The sequence below is a fragment of the Perca fluviatilis genome, chromosome 3, assembly GCF_010015445.1.
Source record: "Perca fluviatilis chromosome 3, GENO_Pfluv_1.0, whole genome shotgun sequence".
Classification (NCBI taxonomy): domain Eukaryota; kingdom Metazoa; phylum Chordata; class Actinopteri; order Perciformes; family Percidae; genus Perca; species Perca fluviatilis.
In genome coordinates this window covers 40,789,397-40,813,903 of record NC_053114.1, presented here as the reverse complement: position 1 = coordinate 40,813,903, position 24,507 = coordinate 40,789,397, and the positions used below count along the sequence as shown (strand labels likewise).

General features: G+C 39.7%; 1 protein-coding gene across 3 annotated transcripts in view; it reads right to left on the bottom strand.

Annotated features, from left to right (window-relative positions):
- Positions 1-10,718: 10,718 nt before the first annotated feature.
- Positions 10,719-24,507, bottom strand: part of LOC120556435 (high choriolytic enzyme 2-like) — a 32,033-nt gene continuing 18,244 nt past the window's right edge. Inside the window, exons 1-10 of one of the 3 annotated variants that reach the window (XM_039796048.1) lie at positions 18,727-18,747; positions 18,540-18,646; positions 18,231-18,252; positions 17,571-17,621; positions 16,806-16,937; positions 15,848-15,965; positions 13,630-13,808; positions 12,872-12,953; positions 11,110-11,234; positions 10,719-10,949 (exon numbers count right to left, since the gene is read on the bottom strand). In XM_039796048.1, the coding sequence (XP_039651982.1) occupies positions 10,948-10,949; positions 11,110-11,234; positions 12,872-12,953; positions 13,630-13,808; positions 15,848-15,965; positions 16,806-16,937; positions 17,571-17,621; positions 18,231-18,252; positions 18,540-18,596 (768 nt within the window). In that variant the 5' untranslated portion in view covers positions 18,597-18,646; positions 18,727-18,747 and the 3' untranslated portion in view covers positions 10,719-10,947. Of the gene's footprint in view, positions 10,950-11,109; positions 11,235-12,871; positions 12,954-13,629; positions 13,809-15,847; positions 15,966-16,805; positions 16,938-17,570; positions 17,622-18,230; positions 18,253-18,539; positions 18,647-18,726; positions 18,748-24,507 lie in introns of those variants that run through there. The other 2 variants (XM_039796049.1, XM_039796050.1) reach the window with 2 other exon arrangements.

Below are 24,507 nucleotides of genomic sequence, written 5' to 3'. Positions count from 1 at the left end.
CACCTTCAGAACTGCCTTAATTATTCGTGGCATTGATTCAACAAGGTGCTGGAAGCATTCTTTAGAAATGTTGGCCCATATTGAGAGGATCACATCTTGCAGTTGATGGAGATTTGTGGGATGCACATCCAGGGCACGAAGCTCCCGTTCCACCAATTTGAAATGATTCAAGCTTTGTGACATGGTGCATTATCCTGCTGGAAGTAGCCATCTGAGGATGGGTACATGGTGGTCATAAAGGGATGGACATGGTCAGAAACAATGCTCAGGTAGGCTGTGGCATTTAAACGATGCCCAATTGGTACTAACGGGCCTAAACTTTGCCAAGAAAACATTCCCCACACCATTACACCACCACCACCAGCCTGCCCAGTGGTAACAAGGCATGACGGATCCATGTTCTCATTCTGTTGACGCCAAATTCTGACTCTACCATCAGAATGTCTCAACAGAATTCGAGACTCGTCAGACCAGGCAACATTTTTCCAGTCTTCAATTGTTCAATTTTGGTGAGCTTGTTCAAATTGTAGCCTCATTTTCCTATTTTTAGTGGAGATGAGTGGTACCCGGTGGAGTCTTCTGCTGGTGTAGCCCATCCGCCTCAAGGTTGTTTGTGTTGTGGCTTCACAAATGCTTTGCTGCATACCTCAGTTGTAACGAGTGGTTAATTGAGTGAAAGTTGATCTTCCACAGGACTGCCGCATACTGGATGTTTTTCCTTTTTCAGACCATTCTTTGTAAACCCTAGAAATGGTTGTGTGTGAAAATCCCAGTAACTGAGCAGATTGTGAAATACTCAAACCAGCCCGCCTGGTACCCACAACCATGCCATGCTCAAAGTTGCTTAGATCACCTCTCTTTCCCATTCTGACATTCAGTTTGGAGTTCAGGAGATTGTCTAGACCTGGACCACACCCCTAAAGGTGTTCCTAATAATCCTTTAGGTGAGTGTATAGACCAATACAAAGGCAATCCCTCTCCAACATCACTTATGTGCCACTAGAAGTGTGATGTGTCTGTACCTGCAGAGATCCTTTAGATGTGTAACCCCCAGGTTATGCATGGTTTGCAGCCCATTCTCATTCCCAACCGCTGCTTTGCCCCTCAGCTTTTCATATCAGTCTAACTGACACCGGCAGACAGAAAAAGACATGATCATGCTCTGCATTCACTCAATCTGACAATGTGGCACATTCCTGGAGAGGTGTGTGTGCGTTTCTCTGTTCTTTAGAATATTATCGCCGCAAAACAATATGACAAGAGCTTTGATAACCGCTGTGTACGCTGCTTCCTCTTTATTCACTCTCTAGCTCATTTCACCACTGTTCCACTTGTGGCGGCACGAGAGCTGAAAGAACAGAGGAGGTGGTATTCTAGAGGAAGCCCACCTCAAAAACACCAACAACGCCACCCTGGGAATTTCACCCAGAGAATGATATCAATTACTAATGAATGATTTTACTTCCAATTGCAAGATTGATATGTTTAAGGTCACACAGGTCAGTATACAATGCAGCCAGAGATGAGGTCCAATTTTTAAAAGTCAATTTATTTCAATAGATTTAAAAACAAAACAGTTTAAAACACATTTTTACCAAAAAGGGGGGAAAATAATTGTGCTGAGGCTTACCAGTGGCGGAGAAGGGAGTACGAGGGCAGTAAGGGGATCCCAGGGAAAGTCACCCGTGAACACAAAAAAAAACAGTGAACACAGCAAATGAAAACTCAAGCTTCTAAAGAATTGATTAGGTCATGTCTGTTATTTAGCATGAATGTAAAAGCTCTAGAAGACTTATTGTTTAAACAACTTTGAGAGCCATCCCCTGTTGAGCTAGACGTGATTAGAACAAAGAATGTGTATTCATGTAGATTGGATTGATTAGGAACGTACACCTTTTCTTTTGAGAGACATCTGACCAATAGGGGAAGATTTCATTTGAGGAACCACCCAGGTGTAGGGAATATATGTGTGATCCTGAGAATGTCTCAGGGCTGCAACTGTGACCCCGCAAGCGGAAGCATGTTCGCAGAGCGCTGTTTTACAGTGTAATTGTTTGTCATGTCTCAGGACTGATTGATGTTATTCCTGAAGAGGAGGCATGTCATTTCAGTCCGCTGTCAGCTGCAGTGTAACATTTGTTTTTGTCATGTCGTTTTCATCGTGTTGTTCATTAAACCTTTTGTTTATCTTTCAATTCGACCCAGCCTCTCCTTCTTTCTCAGAAATCAAACGAACACGTCTTTTTAGATTTCCTAACAAATTGGCGACCCTGACGGTGATTTTTTGGAGGATGAAAGGAAAAAGGCAAACTGACAGAAGGAGCTGGTGTCTGCTGATCTCTCACACAGGGCCCGAAATTGAAAGGGGAGCCAGAACCTGTTTTTATCGAAAATCTGCAATAGTTAGTTTAGAAAGATTTAGGTGGGAGAGATCAGCAGCGTCAAACTCGTAAGTCTATTAAAACCTGTTAAAGTATTGAAAAAGTAATGCCCAATTGAAGAATTGAGAACTACGTTGAAAGCGATAAGTCAAAGGCAATGTATGTGATTGTGTGTGATTTGTATGTGTTAGCTTAAAAAGCCTGAAAGAGGGTCGATGGTATTAAGTGCACAGTTTGAGTGCGTGCATATTAGAAAGTTCGTGAAAAAGTCGACCAGGGTACATGTATAGATTTTAAAATGTATGACTTCGTGAAAAAAGTCGACCTGGTTTTACTTGTATACATTTTGAATTTATGAGTTCGTGAAAAAGTCGACCTAGTAAAACCTGTATACATTTTAAATTTGAGTTCTTGAAAAAGCAGACCTTGTTACGCCTGTTAAATTAAAAAAAAAAAGTCCGTAAACAGCCGGCCGAGTTAGACTCTAATAAATTTTATTTAAAAAGACCGCGAGGGCGGCGACAGAGTAAGTCTCTGTAAGGCACGGAGGAAAGATTAAGACTTTTTCAAAGCCAGCTTAAACAGCTGTGGGGACGTAGGTTTTGGTAACGCTGATTTTGCGGCGACGGCGGAAATAAAGCGCCAAAGAAGACCCCCCAGTTTTTTCTCGTGACCATTGTATGGAAATAGGAAAAATCAATTTAATAGGTATAATCGAATTGTGTAAAAACACTTAGGAAAATGTACAGAGGCCTACTGTAAATATTTTTGAAATAGAATTGTGTTTGAATTTGAGTCCGCGGCAGCGACTCGCGCGGTGTGTTTTGTGAAACTGTAAATAAGATTTGTTGAATTTGAAAGCGCAGTGTGGTTATAACTTAATGCAAGCCCAGTGTTGTGAATTAATTATGGATAGCATTTGGGATACCATCCTCTGGGTGGCAGAACGAACAAGCGATTCCATTAGGTAGAACTGGATAGTACACTTTCTGTACGATATGTTTAAAAAACGGATGGCTGGTTTGATTTTGTGGAAAAGGGTGGATCAGTGAGAATGGATGAAAAAGTGGAAATGGATTAATCGGTATGAATGTCTTTGGAAGAGTTTGGGCGCCGACCCTGTGTGAAAGATGTGGAATGTTTTAAAGTTTGAATGGAGTTCCCCAATGAATGCAGAAAATGTATGAAAATGTGTCGGCTTTGAACATTCAGTCCCTCTGTTTTGAGGGGGAAAAGAAGCCTGCTAAAACGTTGAATATTTAAAATGCTTGGTTTTGTTTGATTACATTTTTTGTTCATGTTTAGTGTTGTCTTATAGGGACAACCTTGGGAATACCTTAGTCTTAGATCTCTTTAAACTTTAAATCCATTTTCCTGTTCCTTGACTAAGTTTCAGTTATTCTTCCAACAAACAAACTCTTACAGTATTGTCTCCTGTGTTAATGAAGGACTGTCTAGGAGACACAGGTGGTTTTCACACCTCATTCAATGCAATAGATGCAGACAGATTTCCTGAGTGAATGCTTGAATCATTGTAATCTTCTCTCTGAACTATTTGATATGTTCCCCCATGCCAGAATATTTTGTAATTGAAATAAGGGATTAATCATTATATTCTAAGTAGGTTACTGGATTTTGAGTTTGTTTTTCTTCTGCTACATTTTTAATACATTTTACTCTGATCCTTCTGTTATCTTTTTCTTTTCTTTTACTTTCTGGTTTGTTGCTTTTGAGTAGGATTGTGTCTGAGTGATTGATGAAGCCCATTGCAAGTCAGAGCATGCCAGGGAGTTCTCTGAAAAGGGGAAAAATAATTTGAGGTACTTTAAGCAATTTAACATTAGCTAAAATTGGACCAAAATGAATTTAAGATTCTTAAGGGTTTTTAATGGATAATTTGGTAGATGCATATTTGGCATTTTTGTGCATCTTGACTCAAAATTGGTTTGTTTTGCACTAAAAATGATAAATATCAGGCACATGAAGATAAATTCATTATAATTTTAAGCATTCTGATCTTACTGTAGCTAATCTTCTTCCACTATTTTTTTTTTTGTTGGTTTTTATTCTTTCATGTTGCTGATGATGTCTCTGAAAAAATCATTGGGTTGATAGAGTCAAGGTAGTAGCTTTTCCATTGATATTTCTTTATGGTTTGTTGCTTTTTTTATTATTTTTATTCCCTAGTTTGTAAATATTTTGTTAAAAAATAAATAAAAAAAGAGGGGGAGAGTTGAGGATTTGTAACGGTTTCTGTGCTGGCCACACAGAATACTGCACAGATCTTCTTCTCAGGGTATTAAATGTGGCACAAAAGAATGACACGTGACTGACATTTATTTGCTCAAAAGAGTTTTTATTTTTTGTTTTTGTTTTTTGTGTTTTTGTAATTGATGATCTATATGTATGTTTACAATGGACTCATGACTTTTTGGGATCATTTATTGTGTTATGGACTAAAGCTTTTTGCCCATTGTCTTAAGGACTTTGAAAAACACAGATGACAAAGGAAACATTTCTCCTCAATGAGAAATTAATGGACAAATCAAGGAGCAAAGAGAATTGGGTCAGCGGTAAATCCACAAGGAGACCCTGGGCTCCCCTCTGATCTGTCACTTTCCATTCAACTGTTAAAGGGCCAGAATTTCAGCCAATTCTTTGGACAGAAAGGATGAGGGCATTTTTTACAGCAGCTGCAGCCAAGCTAGGTGCGCAAATGTGACGTCAAGAGTGCGCCATAGCCTGCTAAGGTTTTTGGTGACGTTGCCGCCTGGTGCTGGGTGCATGAGAATGAACCAGCAGCAATCTGAGATTTTGTCCCCAGAGACTTTCTTTCCACATTGGACAAAATTGAACATGACACTTTCAAAAATCTGGACTTCAGATTCCCCATACTGCAGCTTTTGCAACAATGGACATTGCTGTCAGCTGCTCTCTGTGCTTTCACATAGCTTACACCATTTCCCCAGATTTGCCAGTGAATAGATTTCAACCCATCTGATTGCATTACAGATTTGAGACCAGTTATTACGTGTGCACTGCGGAAAGTTGAATTTGGTTTTGTTTTCTTTGAATTCTAAGATGTTTTCATTTCCATTGTTTTTACATGGTCAACAGCTTTTAATATCTTCTGATTTAATTAAGTGTATCTGTTTTTGCTTCAACAGAAAAAAAAAAAAAAAAAAAAGGGAAAAAAAAACAACAAAATTTTTTTTTTTTAAAAAAAAACTTTTTTTAATTAAATAAAAGGGGGGATATTATGAGGTCAGAGAAGGACATGAATTTCTTTTATAAATTAGACATCTGACCAATAGGGGAAGATTTCATTTGAGGAACCACCCAGGTGTAGGGAATATATGTGTGATCCTGAGAATGTCTCAGGGCTGCAACTGTGACCCCGCAAGGGGAAGCATGTTCGCAGACCGCTGTTTTACAGTGTAATTGTTTGTCATGTCACATGACTGATTGATGTAATTCCTGAAGAGGAGGCATGTCATTTCAGTCTGCTGCTGGCAGTGTTTCATGTTTTATGTTTGATTGTGTTTTGACTGTCGTTTTCATCGTGTTGTTCATTAAACCTTTTGCTTTAACTTTTAGATTTCTTACAGCAACTAAAATGGGAACAAAAAAAGGACACACACACACACACACACACACACACACACCAATATAAGAGGTTATAAAGAAAAGAACAAACTGAAAGCAATTTAACACAATATAGATACAATATAAAGGCCAGAACCACTAGTGGTTCCAGGAGGCCGTACAAAACAAGAATTCAAAAGAAAAGACTTGGCAATAAACTCAAAAGAAACAAAATAACACTAATTATAATTAGCACAATAACATAACCAAAGAAACTCAATGTTTAAGTAGAAAACTCACTAAAGAAAAAAAACTAAACAAAATATGACTGCAACTTTTAACTAAATTAAAAAAAAGTAAAAGAAACAACTAAATCAACCAAATGAATGTAGGGAGCCAAACCCCTCAGCTACATTCATCCATTTAAAACAATGGCTCATATAAAACAGGTGGCTCATACATTGGCCCAGTAGCCGTGAAGGCAAGACAGGCGTGCAGCAATAGTTACGATACTCAGGATTTTTAAAGGACAGAAGCAGTCTCGGCAAAAGCCTTCTTAGGCAAAACAGCAGCCAGTAGTTGAAGTGCTAAGCAGCTAACAGGGATCTCCGGCGGCTTCAGCCCGGTTCCTAGCATTTACAGAAAATAATTATTAACACCAAATAAGTTTAAAGAATAAATCCGACCCCATTTAGCCCACATACCGTTCAAGCAGAGTTTTAGTAGACCCAGAGGGAGGCAGCTCCGAGCATGCAAAACCACAGCAGCTATCAGTGTTACTCGCTTTTCATTCACGGCGTTCAACCGGTAAGTAGTGATGTTACCCGTGAACCTCCTGCTTCGAGGCATGTATCGAAGAAATTAACCAATTTGGAATGAAGCTTTGTATCAGAGCTTGATTCGTTCGGAGATAGTCACGTGACCAGTGACGTCCGAAGCTTCGTTTCACACACAACCACGTGACTGCTTCAAAGTTGAATTCAAAGCTTTAAAAGTAGTGCGACACAGGGCGCGTATTTGTGGGTTGTTGCAGTAGGAGAGTCAGGAGAGTTAGTGAATATAGAGAGATTATTATAGCGAGTAGCCTAGAGGCACGGGCCTGCTAGCCATACCCAGAGTCGGAACAAAAAAGGGGGAAGCTGCGTTCAGCTTCTATGGTCCCTACATCTGGAACAAACTACCGCAAAACTGTAGGTCGGCTCCTAATCTCAGCTCTTTTAAATCAAGGCTGAAGACCTTTCTTTTTAACACTGCCTTTTCTTAATTAATTTTTGTATTTAAATTTTATTTTTTTATTCATTTATTTTATTATATAACTGTTTCTTCATCTGTTACCAATTTGTATGATATTTTTAACTGTTTTTATGTCTTGTGTAAAGCACTTTGAATCGCATTGCTGCTGAATTGTGCTATAGAAATAAAGTTGCCTTGCCTTGCCTAGAGAGTTCATAGAAAGTTTATAGCGAGTAGAGAGTTTATTGCAGGTAAGTTTATAGCGAGTAGACAGTTTATTGCAGGTAAGAAAAGAAATAGGCTCAGCCCTGGAACAGTGGAAAAAATTCTGTTTCTGAATAAAAATGACATTTAATGTCTATTCCCACAAACATTTGTCCCCAAGCACAATAATATCCCCGACCTGTCCACGAGCACTGTTATTGTCCATAAGCACCATCACTGTCCCAAAGTATGTCCTGCCACTGTCAAAGCACTGCCCCAATCAACTGACTCAAACAATTTCTATAAACACCACACTGGCAGTTGACTACATGTCAGACTGTTAGATTGCTCATATAGCGTACGCCTTCTGCACTGCCTCACCTATTTGGCTGGGGAGACAATGTTGGTCTAGGCTACGTACTCAATATAATCACAGAAACGTGTGTACAATGTGAAATGTGTTCTGCATTAATTTCCCTCCAAAATGTATGTATTTGTTTACAGACACAAGAAACGTTCACAACCAAAATCCTAACTTTATAGAATTATTTTGTGGAGAAGGCAATGACATTTTCATTGATGCAAGGTCACAAATAGGCTTAGTTATTTATGTCATTATTTATTTATCCATGAATTCATACACAACATGTACTCATTTTCGACTCCAAGACATCCATGCCTAATATCTGTGAAACTGTTTTATTTTTGTCGTGATCTAATATTTTTATTTATACAATTAACAAACAATACACTGGGACATAATGCATCCCAGGAGCATCTGTGAAACAGTTTGTGACACAATGCTATTCTTCCTTTCACCCCTAGATGTCCTCATAGAGTTCTGAAGCTTCGAGTATTGAACCTTTTTTCGATACAATTGGATTTAACGCTTCACTGGTTCAGAAAGCTTCAGTTCGCCATCACTACCGGTAAGGTGAAGGATAAACCGTCAACCGAAGATCTACAAGCGTTCAGTATATAATAAATAACGGGAACAAAATAACAGTGAAAATGAGTGTGGAGGCAGCCAAGCCGCTACCCTACCCGTAGCACAGCAAAACAACTCACGGAGTGAGCAACTCGGAAGTGTAGAGTACTTCCGTCACCAACGAGCAAGAGAGGACAGAAGGACAACTAGCTGTTTTTATACAGGGCCCTGAGGCAGTGATTGGCCAAAACAGCGCCAGGTAGTTAGGAGTTCTACTCATACTGCTACAATCACTCTTTCTCTCTCTCTCTCTCTCTCTCTCTCTCTCTCTCTCTCTCTCTCTCTCTGGCCAATAAGCCGGGGAGGAGGGGTGGTGTATTTAGAAACAGTAAAGTCATTCTCACTACATATTCTACCTTAAAGGGGTGATAGAATGATTATTTAGGGTATTTCACACTGTTCCTTATGGTCTCCTAATGGGGTATGTAACATTGGTTGGGCTGAAAATGGTCTGGTTGATATTTTATTGGCCCTTATGCATCCCTGTGTTTTGGCCCTATTTGTAACAAGAGCTTTTCTTCCAAATATGGTATGCTCATGAATATTTAGATGAGCTGCGCGTTGATTGGTTGAGCGAATTGCCATACACACACATTAGGACGCGCGCTGATTGGTTGAGTGAATCGCCATACACACACATTAGATACGCGCGCTGATTGGTCGAGCGAAATCCCATTACACACACATTAGAGAAGCCACAGAATCTCATATTCCAGACACTGCAATGTTTCTTTAGCAAATTCACTTCTGAGACTTTTTTATACGAGAAATCAACTATATAAAGCTGAAATATGGGCCGTTTTACGAAAATTGATGGCTAATTGCAAATTTGGTAAGGCGGTGCCGGACTTTAGGAGCTCCACACAGTCTGACGAGAAGCGGAGGCCTGCTGGGCTCCATACCCGCGCAAAGTCACCCTTTGTGGATACTGCACTACCGGGCTCCGCAACCGGCTGCCGGCATAACTATAGTATATTTACAGTTTGAATTTCAACACGCGCTTATATTACAGGTTCCCCAAGGTCTAACAAAGCTTAGCTAACACTTGTCCGATTTCGGATTGCAATTTAAGGCATTTTTATGAACGCGAGGGGTCTTTTTGAGGAGCAGCTAGCAGCTATGCGTTCCATTCAATACAATGGGAAACGATTGTGGCTAGCTAGCTAGCTACACTTTCGGCATAACTATAGTAGCTATATTTACAGTTTGAATTTCGTCACGGCATGTATATTACAGGTTCTCCAATGTCTTACAAAGCTTAGCTAACACTTGTCAGATTTCAATTTTATAATTTTTTGTGAATTTCAGAGGAATTCTAAGAGGAGGCTAGCTAGCTCTCATTGATAGAGCTCCATCCAGCCGGAGGTTCTATCAATGAGACTCGCGGACAAGAGGTGTTTATTTCACCAATCGTTTGTTTAAATAACTCAACACATTATAATTACACACATTATACGATTAACTGGAACCTGTGGTAAGAGATTGCTGGTGTAACAAGCTCGCTGCCGCGCTCTCACTCACAGACACCGGGCATTTAGCAGGAAGAGGGGAGTTGCAGGCCCTGGAGCTCTGTCCAGGCAGCGGCGTTTGGTAGTCCATTAACCCACAAAACGGTGACTTTGCGCGGGTGTGGAGTGCTGTGGGCTGCCAGCTGTGACGGAGCTCCATTTACCTCACAGCAGGCCGTGGTCTGTGAAGGAAGGCAGGCCGGGCAGCGAGGCAGCAACACAGGCAGCACCGGCCGCTGAACTCCGACACACACAGTCGGAAAAAAATTTGCAATTAGACATCAATTATCGTAAAATGGCCCATATTTGAACTCTACATAGTTGATTTCTCGCATAAAAAAGTCTCAGAAGTGAATTTAATGGTAAAATAGCAGATGAACAATGTATAACATTTCTGAGATCTGCCCGACCTAGATTCAGAAGACTAACTGATCTCAGGTCAGTTGTGTAGCCTATGTAAATGTTGGGGTGTGACAAAGAGAGAGACTAGAGTCAAATGAGGAGGAGCTGCCGAGTTGTCGTCAACTAGGCGGCTTGTTGAGATTTGCCCGTTTTCAGAGGCAGTTTCAAATTGTGCGATTTGCAGAGAAAAGAGGTGTCAATGGGATTTAGAGGTTCTATGTATGTCCTAGTTACCCACTAAACTGTCATTATTCAACTATGACAAGGTAAAATCGGTTTTGCATTCTATCACCCCTTTAAAAAAAACACAAATCGTGATATAAGATGGATGGATATGTGGTAATATGCACCTGCTTCTTTGTACAACTAAAACATGTAATAGCAGTTCTTGTTTAAATAAACAATTTTAGGCAACACTTGTCTTTTTGTAAGTTTATTCAATCATCTGCAGAAGAAAAACCATAACCAAATAATAAAGTTTATATTTTAAAACCAGTAAAGAAGTGAGTAAATGATTTAAATCAAATCACAAATGATTAAAAAGAAAGACAAGTAAGACTAAGTAATCTCTCTTTCAGGAAAAGGCATTTATCCCCAACATTTTCTTCCATCAGTTCTAACAAGCTGAAACAACTTCTGGAAGATTTTCTGGAAAAAAAAGAGATTCTGATTAATATCTCATATATATAGTATTTCAAAACATTTTCCCTTGTTGTGCCATTACATGATAACCTGATCAGTAGTGAAATGTGTGAAAAGTGTTTTATTTATTTTTTATTTGAAAGAAAATTGTTAATTTTCTACTTACAGCATCTGTAAAGCTTGTTGACGCGGGCGATGTCATTGGCACTCATCTGTACGGCGGTTCCAAACACACGGTTAGGATTTGCCTTAGCGATGATGGTTGGCAAGCCGTTTTTGGAGAAGAAGTTGCTTGAGGAGTACAGAACACAAAATGTTTAGTATATAGACAATCACCCACACATGCACCCACACACACACACAAACACAATGAAGTTACATGAATGAAGTTACTAGTTGCTCAGCAGATTCAGATTATAAATACAAAATATAAATCAACTAACAAAGTATTATGTTTTATTACAGATTTAACTACACAGCAGCATTTACAGTAGTTAGAAAGAGCTACATTAATTAAAGACATTAATTCCAATAATTATAATCCAATAATATCATGTAACTAATATGAATTTAAAATAGGCCTGCTTGTGATCTTGAATGGTTTTTACTTTTAAACTGTAATATTGCTTCTTTTACTTAAAGTGGACATATTATGCTTTTCCGTATTTTTTTTAAGCTTCTGCGGTGTTAACATTGTTGCATGCAACTACATGCTAACGGCAGTAAAATATATAACCTCTAAATGCAATTATGAACCTGAAAATGAGCATAATATGAGCACTTTAAAAGCCTCTATCTGCGATTTTTGACTTCAGTAAGTGCTGCTATATTCTATTAGTGTCCACTGCTAACTATAGTAGCTACATGGCTAACGGCATTAAAAAATGTAATCTGGGCTGCCAATGTTGTTAAATTCTCCCCAATTCTGGGTCACATTCCTGCTGAAACATGTTTGATTGGGTAGTGTTTGGTTCAGAAGCCTTCATCTGCGTTTTTTGACGGTAGAAAGTGCTGCTTCATTCCACTACAATCTAACATTAGCATACTGCTAACTAGTAAGTAGCTTCTTGCAAACGCAACATAGCTGTACAACCTGATCTCACAGAATTCCGTGAAATGAACACGGCCCCTTAACTCAAAATCTGTGGCCGTTTCACGGAATCACAAAAATTTCGTTATGGGCCCACGGAAAAATTCCATGAAATTAACACGGCCCATTAAGTTAAGGAAAAGGTCGTGGGTTGGCTTACGTTTCCAACAACGGGACGGTTGGTTTTAGGAAAAGAGGAACGGGACGGTTACGGTTGGGTTTAGGAAACGTGACACGCGGGACCCATCCACCACCCCAACCAACCTCCTTACACGGATTTTGCTACCGTAGTCGCTCCTAATGTTACGTCATCTTCTCATTGACTTTACGTTGACATTGTTTTCTGTGGTGGCCACACAGAATTTTCACACATTCCGTGCCACCACCACGTAATGCGCTGTTAACAGTTCATGATCATTTCACAGAATTCTGTGAGATCAGGCTGAGCTGTAATCTTGGTTTAGCCTTTATTGGTGATTTTTCACGGTACAAAGTCCTGCTATATACTCTGTTGCAGTAGCTCCAGCTCTGGCTTCAACTAGCTAGTGAAAAAAATCTGGAGCACACTGGAGATTCCAGTAAACACGCTGGCCAATCAGAACTGGGCTTTTTTGAGAGGAGGGATTAAAGAGACAGGCACTCCTACAGAAGGTGAACACAGGTGCACCAGCCATGAGAAGTATAAGAAAAATAAAGTGTTTTTTTAACATTAAAGCATGTAAACATGTTCTAGTACAAACACAAAATGCAAGTTTTATCCTGAAAATGCTATTAGTTGCCCTTTAAGTAAAGATCCGAGTTCTTCCACCACAATGACAATACATTTGAAAACACTCACTTGCCATACTGCATGACAGAGTTGAAGTCGTAGGGAGTACCCAAGTTGTTAGTTGCCACCTTCACGAAGTTTGATTCAAATCCTGCACAGGAGGAGAGAACAGACCAAAATATTGAAGCATTTGCCCCTGCTAGCTAGAGAGCAGTCGGTAGATCTCGCTGCTGAGTTGGTTTATTTAAATCACTTTGGTCACGTGGGGTCATGCATTAAACAATAGATGTTTTGATGGCGTTGTCTGACTGCAGAAACCTTTCCACAGCAATCCCACCAATCGGTCCCAAAATGTCCCAGTTAGAGAGGAAATGCGTAATATTATTTGTAAATCTTTATTATCATTCCCTGAAAGAACAAAGCTGGCCTGCCTTGTTCCACAATAAAATGTTCTTCAACACTTGCCGTCTTAAGTGGATAGCTATCTAGCTGGAGATTTGTTGTTGTTTCCCAAACGAGCAGAGTTTGAGAACAGCAACACACAGAGAGCGGAAAGTGAGGGACATCACAGGCAATTATCCTGAAAACGTACTTCCCTTGAACCAGACTATTAGCATGTTAACATACTAAACTAACATGGTGAACATATTAGATATTATATTTGCTAAACATCAGCTAATTAGGATCGCCATTGCAAGAATGTTAGCATGTAGCTCAAAGCAAATGCTTTGCCTAACAGCCTCACAGAGCTGCTAGCACGGCTGTAGACAGTCTTGTTACTTTACTTATGTGTGACTCATTGATCAAGAGGGTATAAGGGAGCTGACCTGGCTGAATGTTCGCGGTGTTGATGGAGACATAAGAGTCTCTGTCGGAGCGGGCATGCTCGTGATGGAAGCCCAGAGCGTGGAGAACCTCGTGCTGCACAATGTTCGTGTACAGACAACCGTTTTTCAACAGGGAGACCTGCTGTACGCCTCTCTGACGGCCCACGTAGGACCAACACCTGACACACACACACACACACACACACACACACACACACACAGTTATATTACAGTAAAAAAATATAGGTGTTGTTGATGCATTCCTCATCCCTCTTGTGTTGTGTTTGGGAATCTTGAAGTGAACTATCAAAATTGATCGGGGGTCCTGTAGGCCAGTGGTTAAAGGCATCATCCATGTTTCTAATTTCGTTTACCAAAGGGACATGTCCCCTTCTAACTTCTCAGATGGACTAATTTAAAGAACTATATGAGGCCAAAAAAGGTCAAATTATGTGTGTTTTCACAAAAATTCCAAGATTGGAGCAATGTCCAAAAAATGAAAACTGTTTTTTTCTTCTTTTACATTAGCCTCGGGGTATTTCACTGCAGAGCACTTTTACTTTTTATATTTCATATTTTTCTTTTAATACTTTTACTTAGGTACATAGGATATGGTTTGAATGCAGAACCTTTACTTGTAATGGAGTATTTTTACATTTTTGTACTGGTACTTTTATTTAAATGAAGGATCAGATTCATATTTTAAACACTGACCGAATGCAAGATGATTACGGTGGCCGACAGGGGCAAACGCCCTGCAACTTAAGAAAACACATGGAAATATATAGCAAGCACAAGCAAATTAAGAAACTTCTTCATTAATTTGACCACACATGGGCAGCATTTAGCAAACATGCGGCAAATACACACAACACAACCAAATACATAAACACGCTGCAAATACAGAAACAAAATGCTAAATGAAAAGCACACAAACCCCAAAAACAAATGCAAAATGCAGTTTACAAACCGGAAGGCGAGGTTATGTTAAGAGAGAGTGGATCATTTGTTTTCCTAATTTTTTAATTAGAAGTGTTCTACTTGTCAGTAACATATATGGGCTAACGAGCAAGCTCTTGTAGAAGTCAGTCTCTAATACGGTAGCTATGTTGCTCTTTTTTAATACTGTAAAATACTATGGCCAAACGTAAAAATTAATATGCACATTTATATGTCACCTCTTTACTACACTTTTCTTCCCGTTTCCAAAACAAACCTCTCATCTGCTCATTCTCTTTTTTTTTTTTTTTTTTTTTTTTTTTTTTTGGGTTGAAATATCAAGCTGTTCCACATAGCGCGCCTGGAGAAATTGAGCGTCAGCGTCAGTTCTGGCAGGCCAGATAGTCAAGACGCTGCTAACGCTATTGGCCAACAACACGGTCTCATCAGCTGATCTGCTCCAGCTGAGCTGCATCAGCTGATCTGGAGTAGCGCATCAGCTGGTCAACACCCCTCGCTGCTTAATGGCTACACTCAAACAAGGCGCCCTATTTAAAGCAGATTCAGTTTGCTCCTACCTGCTTGCTGCTTGCTTCTCTGCCGCCTACCTCCTCCCCAGCTCCTCCTTGTCGTGTATAACGTGGCATTTGCTTCTATGTCATCGTTGCTGCTCTGTTCATGTGGGGGAATAGTTCAGCTCACACAGTCATAAACTGTGTGAGCGTTCCCTAATGCTGCTGCTGTCCTCTGACTCTCTGCTATTTCATGGTGCTCATGAAAGGTCAGAGGACTCCCTGAACAGAGCCGTACCGCCAAAATTTTATTCAGAATTTATTAGCTGAAATGCAATTATTCAATAAAAATTTCCTAAATCATTTTTATTGTCGTGTGTTCTTGACTTAATGGACCTGACAGAACTTCTGTTGTGTAATCTGGATGCAGCGTTTTTCTGTTGCATTTGTTTTCAGGGTTTGTGTGCTTTTCATTTTGCATTGATTCTATATTTGCAGCGTATCTGTGTATTTGGGTGTGTTGTGTGTATCTGCAGCATGTTTGCTAAATGCTGCTCATGTGTTGTCAAATTAATGAAGATGTTTTTTTATTTACTTGTGTTTTGTGTATTTGCATTTTTTTTGTTGCAGTGCGCTTGCCCCTGTCGGCCACCGTAGCTGATGGCCAAACATACAGGCATCAGAAAATGGGAGCAGATGTAGAAAGTAACAAATGCATTTTCATGGTGTGTGTGTGTGTGTGTGTGTGTGTGTGTGTGTGTGCCTACCCATTTCCAGAGAAGAAGCTGAGGTAATCCTGTTGCGTAGTACGCGGGACAAAGCGAATGCAGGTGGATTTATGGAAGGTCAACAGGCTATTAGTGATGAAGTTGCGCTCTGCGGTGGCTGCAGAGACAAAGAACAGGCTGCTGAGAAACAGTTCATACATTTGCTTCAAGCATAGAAACTTTATTGATTTAATATCTCACCTCTTATCCTCTTGTCTTAGCTGGCAAACATAGAACTTGGTTGTAACGCGGGCAATTAGTAAAATGTGTGTCTAAAGTTATAAATCATTCATCTTTATGCTGGCAACTGAGTATATAAAAATCACTGAAAACATGTGGACAGCATTTCAGAGAACTAGTACCAGGTAACTTCCGTTGCTATGACTCTTTCAACACCACAGACAGAGGTAAATTCCCACCACCATTCACCACGTGGGTGTAAAGGATCTCAGCAAACATCTTTGAGCTATGCGAAGATAAGGAAGTTCATTTTTGTTGTCTCTTCTCTCCTGTATTACAAAAACTACAACTTGGACAAAGGACCACATGCACAGTACATCCTGTTGCAGGATCAGGAACAAGCTTAACCAGAATTTGCAGCAGCAGTGGTTGTGACACAGATCATGGAGGCTCATTTTTAGACATAATTCAGTCAAATCTGAACACGCAGACTAATTCAGTGTGATTTAGACTTCTTCATAGAAAAATAATGCTCCAGAAGTTAATAATGTATTAATGTAATATGCAAATATAAAATAAAAAAGTTATTAAGACACTTTTCTTACATTAATAGATGCATGTTGGTTGCCAGGTTTGAATGACATGATGAGTAAAAACCCACACTTGCTTAAATACTTTTCCTATGAGTTTTTACATAGCTCATTTTTACATAACTCATAATCTCTTTTTCCCTACAATGAAACTTTGGTAGCTCTTAAACAAAGTCATTGCAGCTTACAGTATTGGGGGCCGATGATGAAGGGCACGTAGACGTAACTTCCAGTTTTGGGCCACAAGCAGCCTTTGGTCACGCAGGGGTCGGCATTCCTGTTTAAATTTGGTACAATGTCGCCGTGGATCAGGGGTGTTTCTGCAGAACAACAAATAAACAGACACCTAAATGAATATTCAAACCAGGAAGCTAGAGTTTTACATGAGCGATGGGCACGGACCAGTGAGCTAGGCTGCAACTAACAATTTGTCATTAAATTCTTCTTTAAAAGGTAAAAAATATAGTAAAAAACCTACAAGTTTTGTGACTGAACAATTCATTTCAATTAAATTTTATTTATAGTATCAAATCATAACAAGAGTTATCTCGAGACACTTTACAGATAGAGTAGGTCTAGACCACACTCTATAATTTACAAAGTCCCAACAATTCCAATAATTAGCAGTGGCTATTGCGACAGTGGCGAGGAAAAACTCCCTTTTAGGAAGAAACCTCGGCAGACCCAGACTCTTGGTGACCACCAGTCGAAAACCCAAAGATACTTGATTTACGCTATTTGTGTAAAGAAGAAAACTCACAAATCCTCACACTTGACAATCTGAGGCCAGCAAATGTTTCGAATGAATCTTTGGTAAATGACTTAAACGATCAATGTTGATAACTCATTTTCTGTTTCTCGACTAAAAGATTAATTATCTCAGCTCTACATCAAGTCTCACTGTGTTGCCATTATGTATTTAAAGTTAGATTCTATAAAAAAGTCTGTCTTACTTATGCCAGCATTAGCTTTCTTGATGATTTCAGAGACGTCCATCGACTTGTCTGGAAACAGAGAAAACAGATGACACCAGAAACAATGAGCAGCAGTTTAACTTTTAAATTATTCACATCCAGGGCTTTAAATTGACACCCGCCAACCAGCCAAATGCCGGTAAAAATTAACTTTGGCGGGTTACATTGTAAAGTTACGAGCCAGTTTGGCCGGTAATGAAAGCAGCAAACAACGCTGCGTCTGTTTGAATCGGCCGGCTGCAGAAATGTTGCCAGATTGGTCTGTTTTCCGCCAAACAATGTGGCCGCTTTTGTGTGTGTTTGGCTTGGAAACGCAATAGTAGTTAGTACTACGAGCAGTGCTGCAAGATAAAGATCTTGCAGCACTGCTCGTAGTACTAACCCTACATTTCCCAACGACACCATGTCGTGATGTGTGGTACAACCGTTGGCTACGTGTCTAGCGTGCGGTATCTATGAAATTAAGTAATTAAGTTATTAAATTTGTTGAAATTAGTAAAAATTTGGCTAGTGGAAAGTCTGATTTGCTGGCAAAATAAAAAATGTTCTAGCCATTTTGGCTGGTGATTAAAAAAGGGAATTTAAAGCCCTGTTCACATCAGATGTGAATTTAGAGGAAAAGAAAGAAATTCAACTCACCTGTTGGAGCTCCTGTTGCACCCTGAAACACAAAGGCACAACGTTGCACATTTTTCAATCATGTTTTCTACTGTTTTATGATCTGTTTCTGTCAAACGAAAACTGGAATCACTTTTTTTTTCAATGTATATCAATGAAAGGATTACAGTCCATCCTGTTTTATGAATTGCAACCATTCTCTATCGTCTTAAAAGGCTCATAAAATATTTTACAAACCAACTGAATTATCTCAAAATTGCCCCAAATCCATGACAAAGTTTCTTTTTGGAGAGTTTTTTTCAATCTCAGTGTAGAAAGAGTCAGACTTACCGGAGGATAGACCATCAACGAGAGGAGGAGGACGACGACAGAGATCACTGGAGTCATGATGGTGGTCCTCTTCAGTTAAACTGCAAATCTGAAATTAAAGTCAAAATCTGAACAGAGTTTGGTGATTAAGGAATAATTTTGTGCTAAATACAAAAGGAGGAATAAGAAGGAGATCCGTGGAGATTACCTGTGTTAGCTGGACTCTGATGCTAGATGCAGCAGGTGTTCAGCTCCTGGCTCTTTATAGGCAACTATCACTGGGTGTGTCCAAGGATTCGCAAATATTTGTTATGGTCAGCTGTCAGTCAAATACTTAATGCCACGCTGCTGAAAAAGAATAAATAAACTTACATGATTTCCCAGGAAGGAAATTATCCCAATACTACACAACAGGAACAAGTATGCATCATGCAGAAAAATTGCCCCTGTGGACATTTCTCATTCTTTATTATACCTTTATAACCTGGATTATTATAATTGATGCATTAATAAATGAGCAGCATTTAAATGTAGAAGTTTGTCGAGGCAAAGCTGTTGGGTTGTATTCAATAAGAGAACATTATATGTGATAAGCTTTTCCTAACCTTATACAGCGTGCTTAAATTTATATTGACAGTGATAAGATTGATATGACTTGATATTTATTGTGGGCGTGTAATTTATGAACAACAAAGCGTATACAGTGATACAAGCAATATCAGCATTTTAAACATATCATTGTTTTCTATTTGTATTTGTGCTCTTGATATATGTATGTCTCTCTGTTTGTATCTTGTAATACAGGCCATAAATGCATCTGTCTAACTGCAGTGTCAGTTTATGGATAATATGAGCGTAATATGGGTACCTGACATGTGCTATACTATATAGGACTATCTTATAATATAATTTATGACTGACTTGGAAGGACTATAAGTAGAAATGTGTACTTGTTAATGCATCTCCACCTTGTTATTTGTTGAGGTATCGCTGAAAATGACTGAATATACAGTATACAGACTATATACAGCATGCTTAGATTTATATTGACAGTGATAAGATTGATATGACTTGATATTTATTGTGGGCATGTAATTTGTGAACAACAAAGCTTATACAGTGATAGCAAGCAATACCAGCATTTTATTATATATACATACATAATATATATATATATATATAGCAGCTGATCCACTTTCGGGCTGAAAACGAGCAGTAATCATTTGTAATTCATTCCTGTTCATATACCTGTACATTGTTGTTTGTTATGATACAGGACACTAATGAAAGCAATAGGGTCGGAGGGAAAGGTTACTGGCCAACAGGCATCAGACTGTGGTCTGGAATTTCAGAATAGCTGTAGTTTTTTGTTTGTTTGTGGTCTTGTGTGTCTTTTTTAGTTTTATACATTTGAGTGCCTTTTTTATGTGTGTGACATGTAAGTTATGGTTCTAATAGTTGATAATGGTTCTGTAATATAATATATTTTTATATAATGTTTTTCCTGTTATGTTTATGTTTTTTGGGAAATAAAGAAAGATTTTTGTCAACAAAGTGTTTCTGAACATCAATGACATTCAAAACAGTGATAACTGAAACAGATATACAACACACCGTGCAGTGTGTATAGAAATATTAATTGCAAACAGACCTAAGTGTATATGATGATGTAACCAAGTGGCGTCTCATTTCATAGGGGTATGTTTTCATCCCTACCCCTTATCCCTTGTTTCGAGGGACAAGGGCTAGGGGTAAGACGAAGGGGTATGGGTAAGGGGAAGGGGTAAGATGAGAAATGAGATATTACCTATTACAGCTACGGTAGCCTTCACACTTGCTCTTTTCAATATCCTTTTTCTTTTTCTGGGCGAAGAAGAAGACTCTTTTTCCTGAAAATATGGATTTTGAATACGTGTGGTCCTCCATGTTTCCTTCTTCAAACTTGCTGGGGCCGGGAAGCTACGATTCCTACTGTGATACATCAACCAATGTGTCCCTGAGCAAGACACTTAACCCATATTTGCTCCAGAGGCGTGTGACCTCTGACATATATAGCAATTGTAAGTCGCTTTTGATAAAAGCCTAAGCTAAATGACATGGAATGTACTGTAATGTAATGTAACAAAGGTGACATATGGGACTCACTACTTGGTGAAAGTCCTGAGTTGTTTAACCCATCCATCACCACAACCTGTGTCCTGATGCAGAGCTTCAGTCTTTACTCCCTACCGTCATTCTACGTTATCTTCCAGCAGCATGGTCGAGCAGTTGTGACTCTGGGAGCCCAGAGCGTCTCATACAGATGCTCAAGGGTGCCTTGTGCGTCGGTATCAGACTGAGGGCCACTGACCAAGCACGTTAAGAATGTGCTGTCACTAGTAATTATCCATCTCATGGTATGTCCTCAAATGGATTACATGGATGAATGAACTGTATGAAGAGTAAACAAAAGAATGAGTGAGCAAACATCGTCAAATGTACCGTAACAACACAAGCGGGCAGAGGCGACCTGATTTCTCCATCTTTCTGTTTAGTTTCATGCTGTCTGCAGGTCTGACTTCCCTGTTAAAAAGCAATCATCTGGAAAACAGGATCTGTCACAGGACAGATGAGGTGGTGAGGAGAGGTAAACAGCAGCGTGAGAGGGAAAGTGGATTCGAGGAGGGTAAAAGAGAAGCTCGCTGCTATCTGACCGCTCTGAGCCAGACTGACTATATCGTATTGACTTATGCCTCAAACACCCAGGCCTGTTCCGGGATTATCACACTTGATGGTTCCATGAAAGTCCTTGACATTATCTTTTACGTTGTCGGATGTGTCTGAGATGTGAAATATAAGTATTGGTTGAAGATAGCTATGGTTTTACAGTCCATGGATATAAGCGGGGACATTCTTCTTGCATGAAGTGTCAGCTGTTTCAGGATCTTCGTCAAGGGCAATTGATGCTTTCCATAATGAGATTTACTGTTGAAACTTGTGCAATGTCTTTAGCCATCCAACCAGTGAGTGAAAGCCCTGATATTGTTCTTGCCATGTTCATAAAAAAACAAAAAAACAATATCAGCATGTTGGACAAAGGGTCAAACAAAGGGTTTCATTATTGGTTTCAGTATTGGCTATTGCTACTGGTCCCACCATGCAACTAAAAGCAAAGACAGAGACACCATTTACCACACAATTTACTTAAGAAACAACTACTGAATGTGCACATCCTACATTTAGATTTAAATACAAGATACAAAATGGGCATTGGGAAATTGCATCTTTGGTGGAAATTGAGCATCTTCTAAATTATTTACCTCCTTTACCTCTTTCTATAACTCAAACCTGCTCAGAGAGATGAACTAAAAACAACTCAAATGAAAGCTGCAAGCAGCGTAGGACGGGCCCTTGAACCTCCTTGTGCATCGGGGTTACTGGCGAAACAAAGGTGACACATGGGAATCGAACCACGTCTCCTGGGTGAAAGTCCTGAGTTGTTTAACCCATCCACCACCCCAACCTGTGTCCTGATGCAGAGCTTCAGTCTTTACTCCCTACCGTCATTCTACGTTATCTTCCAGCAACGTGGTCGAGCAGTTGTGACTCTGTGAGCCCAGAGCGTCTCATACAGATGCTCAAGGGTGCCTGGTGTGTTGGTATCAGACTGAGGGCCACTGACCAAGCTGCCGGATTTGACAAGTTAAGAGTGAGAAACAGTTGAGAATGTCAGATATTACTGCAAAACAGACAAACTTTCTTACAAAATACTTTTTTTTTCATCATCTGGAGGGCATTGTGTACACCATTTATCCATCTCATGGTATGTCCTCAAAGGGATTACATGGATGAATGAACTGCATGAAGAGCAAACAAAAGAATGAGTGATAAACATGGTCAAATGTACTGTAACAACACAAGCGGGCAGAGGCGACCTGCTCTCTCCAGCTTTCTGTTTAGTTTCATGCTGTCTGAGGCCAAACTTCCCTGTTAAAAAGCAATCATCCGGAAAACAGGATCTGTCACAGGACACATGAGGTGGTGAGGAGAGTTAAACAGCAGCGCGAGAGGGAAAGCGGATTCATGGAGGATAAAAGAGAAGCTCGCTGGATATAAGCGGGGACATTCTTCTTGCATGCCGTGTCAGCTGTTTCAGGGTCTTCTTCAAGGGCAATTGATGCTTTCCATAATGAGATTTACTGTTGAAACTTGTGCAATGTCTTTGGCCATCCAACCAGTGAGCGAAAGCCCTGATAATGTTCTTGCCATGTTCATAAAAAACAAGCTCAACTGCTAAACTTATCTTCGACACTCAAATACCTGGTAGCCTCAGTGGTGAAGCTATGAGACTTTGGATAGCATATCTTTCTTATCAGGGACATTGAGGGCTTTTTGACATCTGTCTTTGTGGCTTCTCTGAAGGTAGATGCTGTTATCCTTATACTTCTCTGATCAAACCAGGTTTTGGACTTAGACTGTGCTCGAGTCTCCTCCTCTACGATATCACATGATTCAAATGGTTTCATAATTACATGCGAGACTGTGTTGGCACTAGAGATTTCCCCTGGCCGAGCAGGCTACTTCAGATTTAGCGCTTTGCTAACTTAAATGTGGATTAAATGATTTAATCTTGCGGCTCTTCTAGACTTTCCAAATTATCGGACGAATGAATGATTATATTTGATAGTAACGCTCAAATTTTTGTTGTTGCAGAAATCGCTTTACGCAATGTTAGTCTATGGGGAAATGTTTTTTTTGGGGTCAGAGGGCATCACTTGATGGTCTGGGAGTTGGAATTTCCTTGTTTGGACACTATGTTTAATTTGCTTCAAAGCCGGCACAATTTCCTGGTGGCCTAGATAAAAGATAAAAGAAATGGTTTCATAATTACATTATTAAGTGTGTAATATGTATGTATATGTATAAATTTAGTCGGACAACATACACATACGTACAAGTTTCCGTTTATATTTGACTATTATCTCTAAGCTCTTGGCTTCATTTATTCTAAACAATAATCATATAAAATGATGTACCTGTTCTTCTGTCACAGATATGTGTTCAAACAATGCTTCTGCTCGGTCTTGTAACTGCTAGATTTTCCTCCCTTGTCTGCTTGTCATAAAGATTTGTGAGGGGTTCTGGTAGATCTAGCAGGACAGCTTTTGGCACATATGATGCTGCGGAGTCTGTTACAACAGAGAGAACTGCTGGCTTTATGATCTGTCCCTCTCATATCCCTGTTATGACTGTAGTCATATTTTGTGTGTGTGTGTGTTCTGCTGTGTGTTCCCTGTTCTTTGTTCTTTTGTTCCAATTGTTTATGCAAATAGAGGTGTGCCATAGCTGTCTGAGGATTGGTGGAGAGGTTCAGGCCTGACCCTGTGATTGGCTGCAGCTGGGGAAGCCACCCAGTTATAAGGAGCCAAGATGGCGGCCGTCTGGGGGCAGCAGGCATTCCTCGTCCTCCTAATCTCCCAACCGGCCACACTTTAACTTTGGTTTAGAATAGATATTGTTTTTCGTTTGTTAAATAAGGGTGGACCTCCAGGTGTGTTGATTTTTTTTTATCCTGTTTTTGTTAGTTAGGGAGGTAAGTCTTTTGTCATTTGTTTTGCCCTTTTGGTTTGTTAGGTTAGTTTCTTATCTCCCAGTTAGAATTGTTTTGTTTGTTATGTTGGTGGCTCACCCTGATGTCTCGTCATATTTATGTTTTGTGTAAATATCATTTTTCTTTGTAAAATAAAAAAGTTTATTGTCATTTAAGTAAGTAGCCACTTGTTTGTGGCTACTTGGGAGACGGGGAAGATGGGGCCTTTCCATGTTGCGTCCTATGCACCCCTAGACTGGGGAGTAACATGAATGGGGGCTCGTCCGCTTTTGGAGAGGTTGTTGTAAAGTTGGGCCTGCTCTGTATGGGTCAGAGGTGAGAAAGCTGGTGGTATGGCAGAGTGGCCTTTGGATGATCTCTCCTTTTTTTGCCTCATTGTGTGTTATTAAAAATAATGTC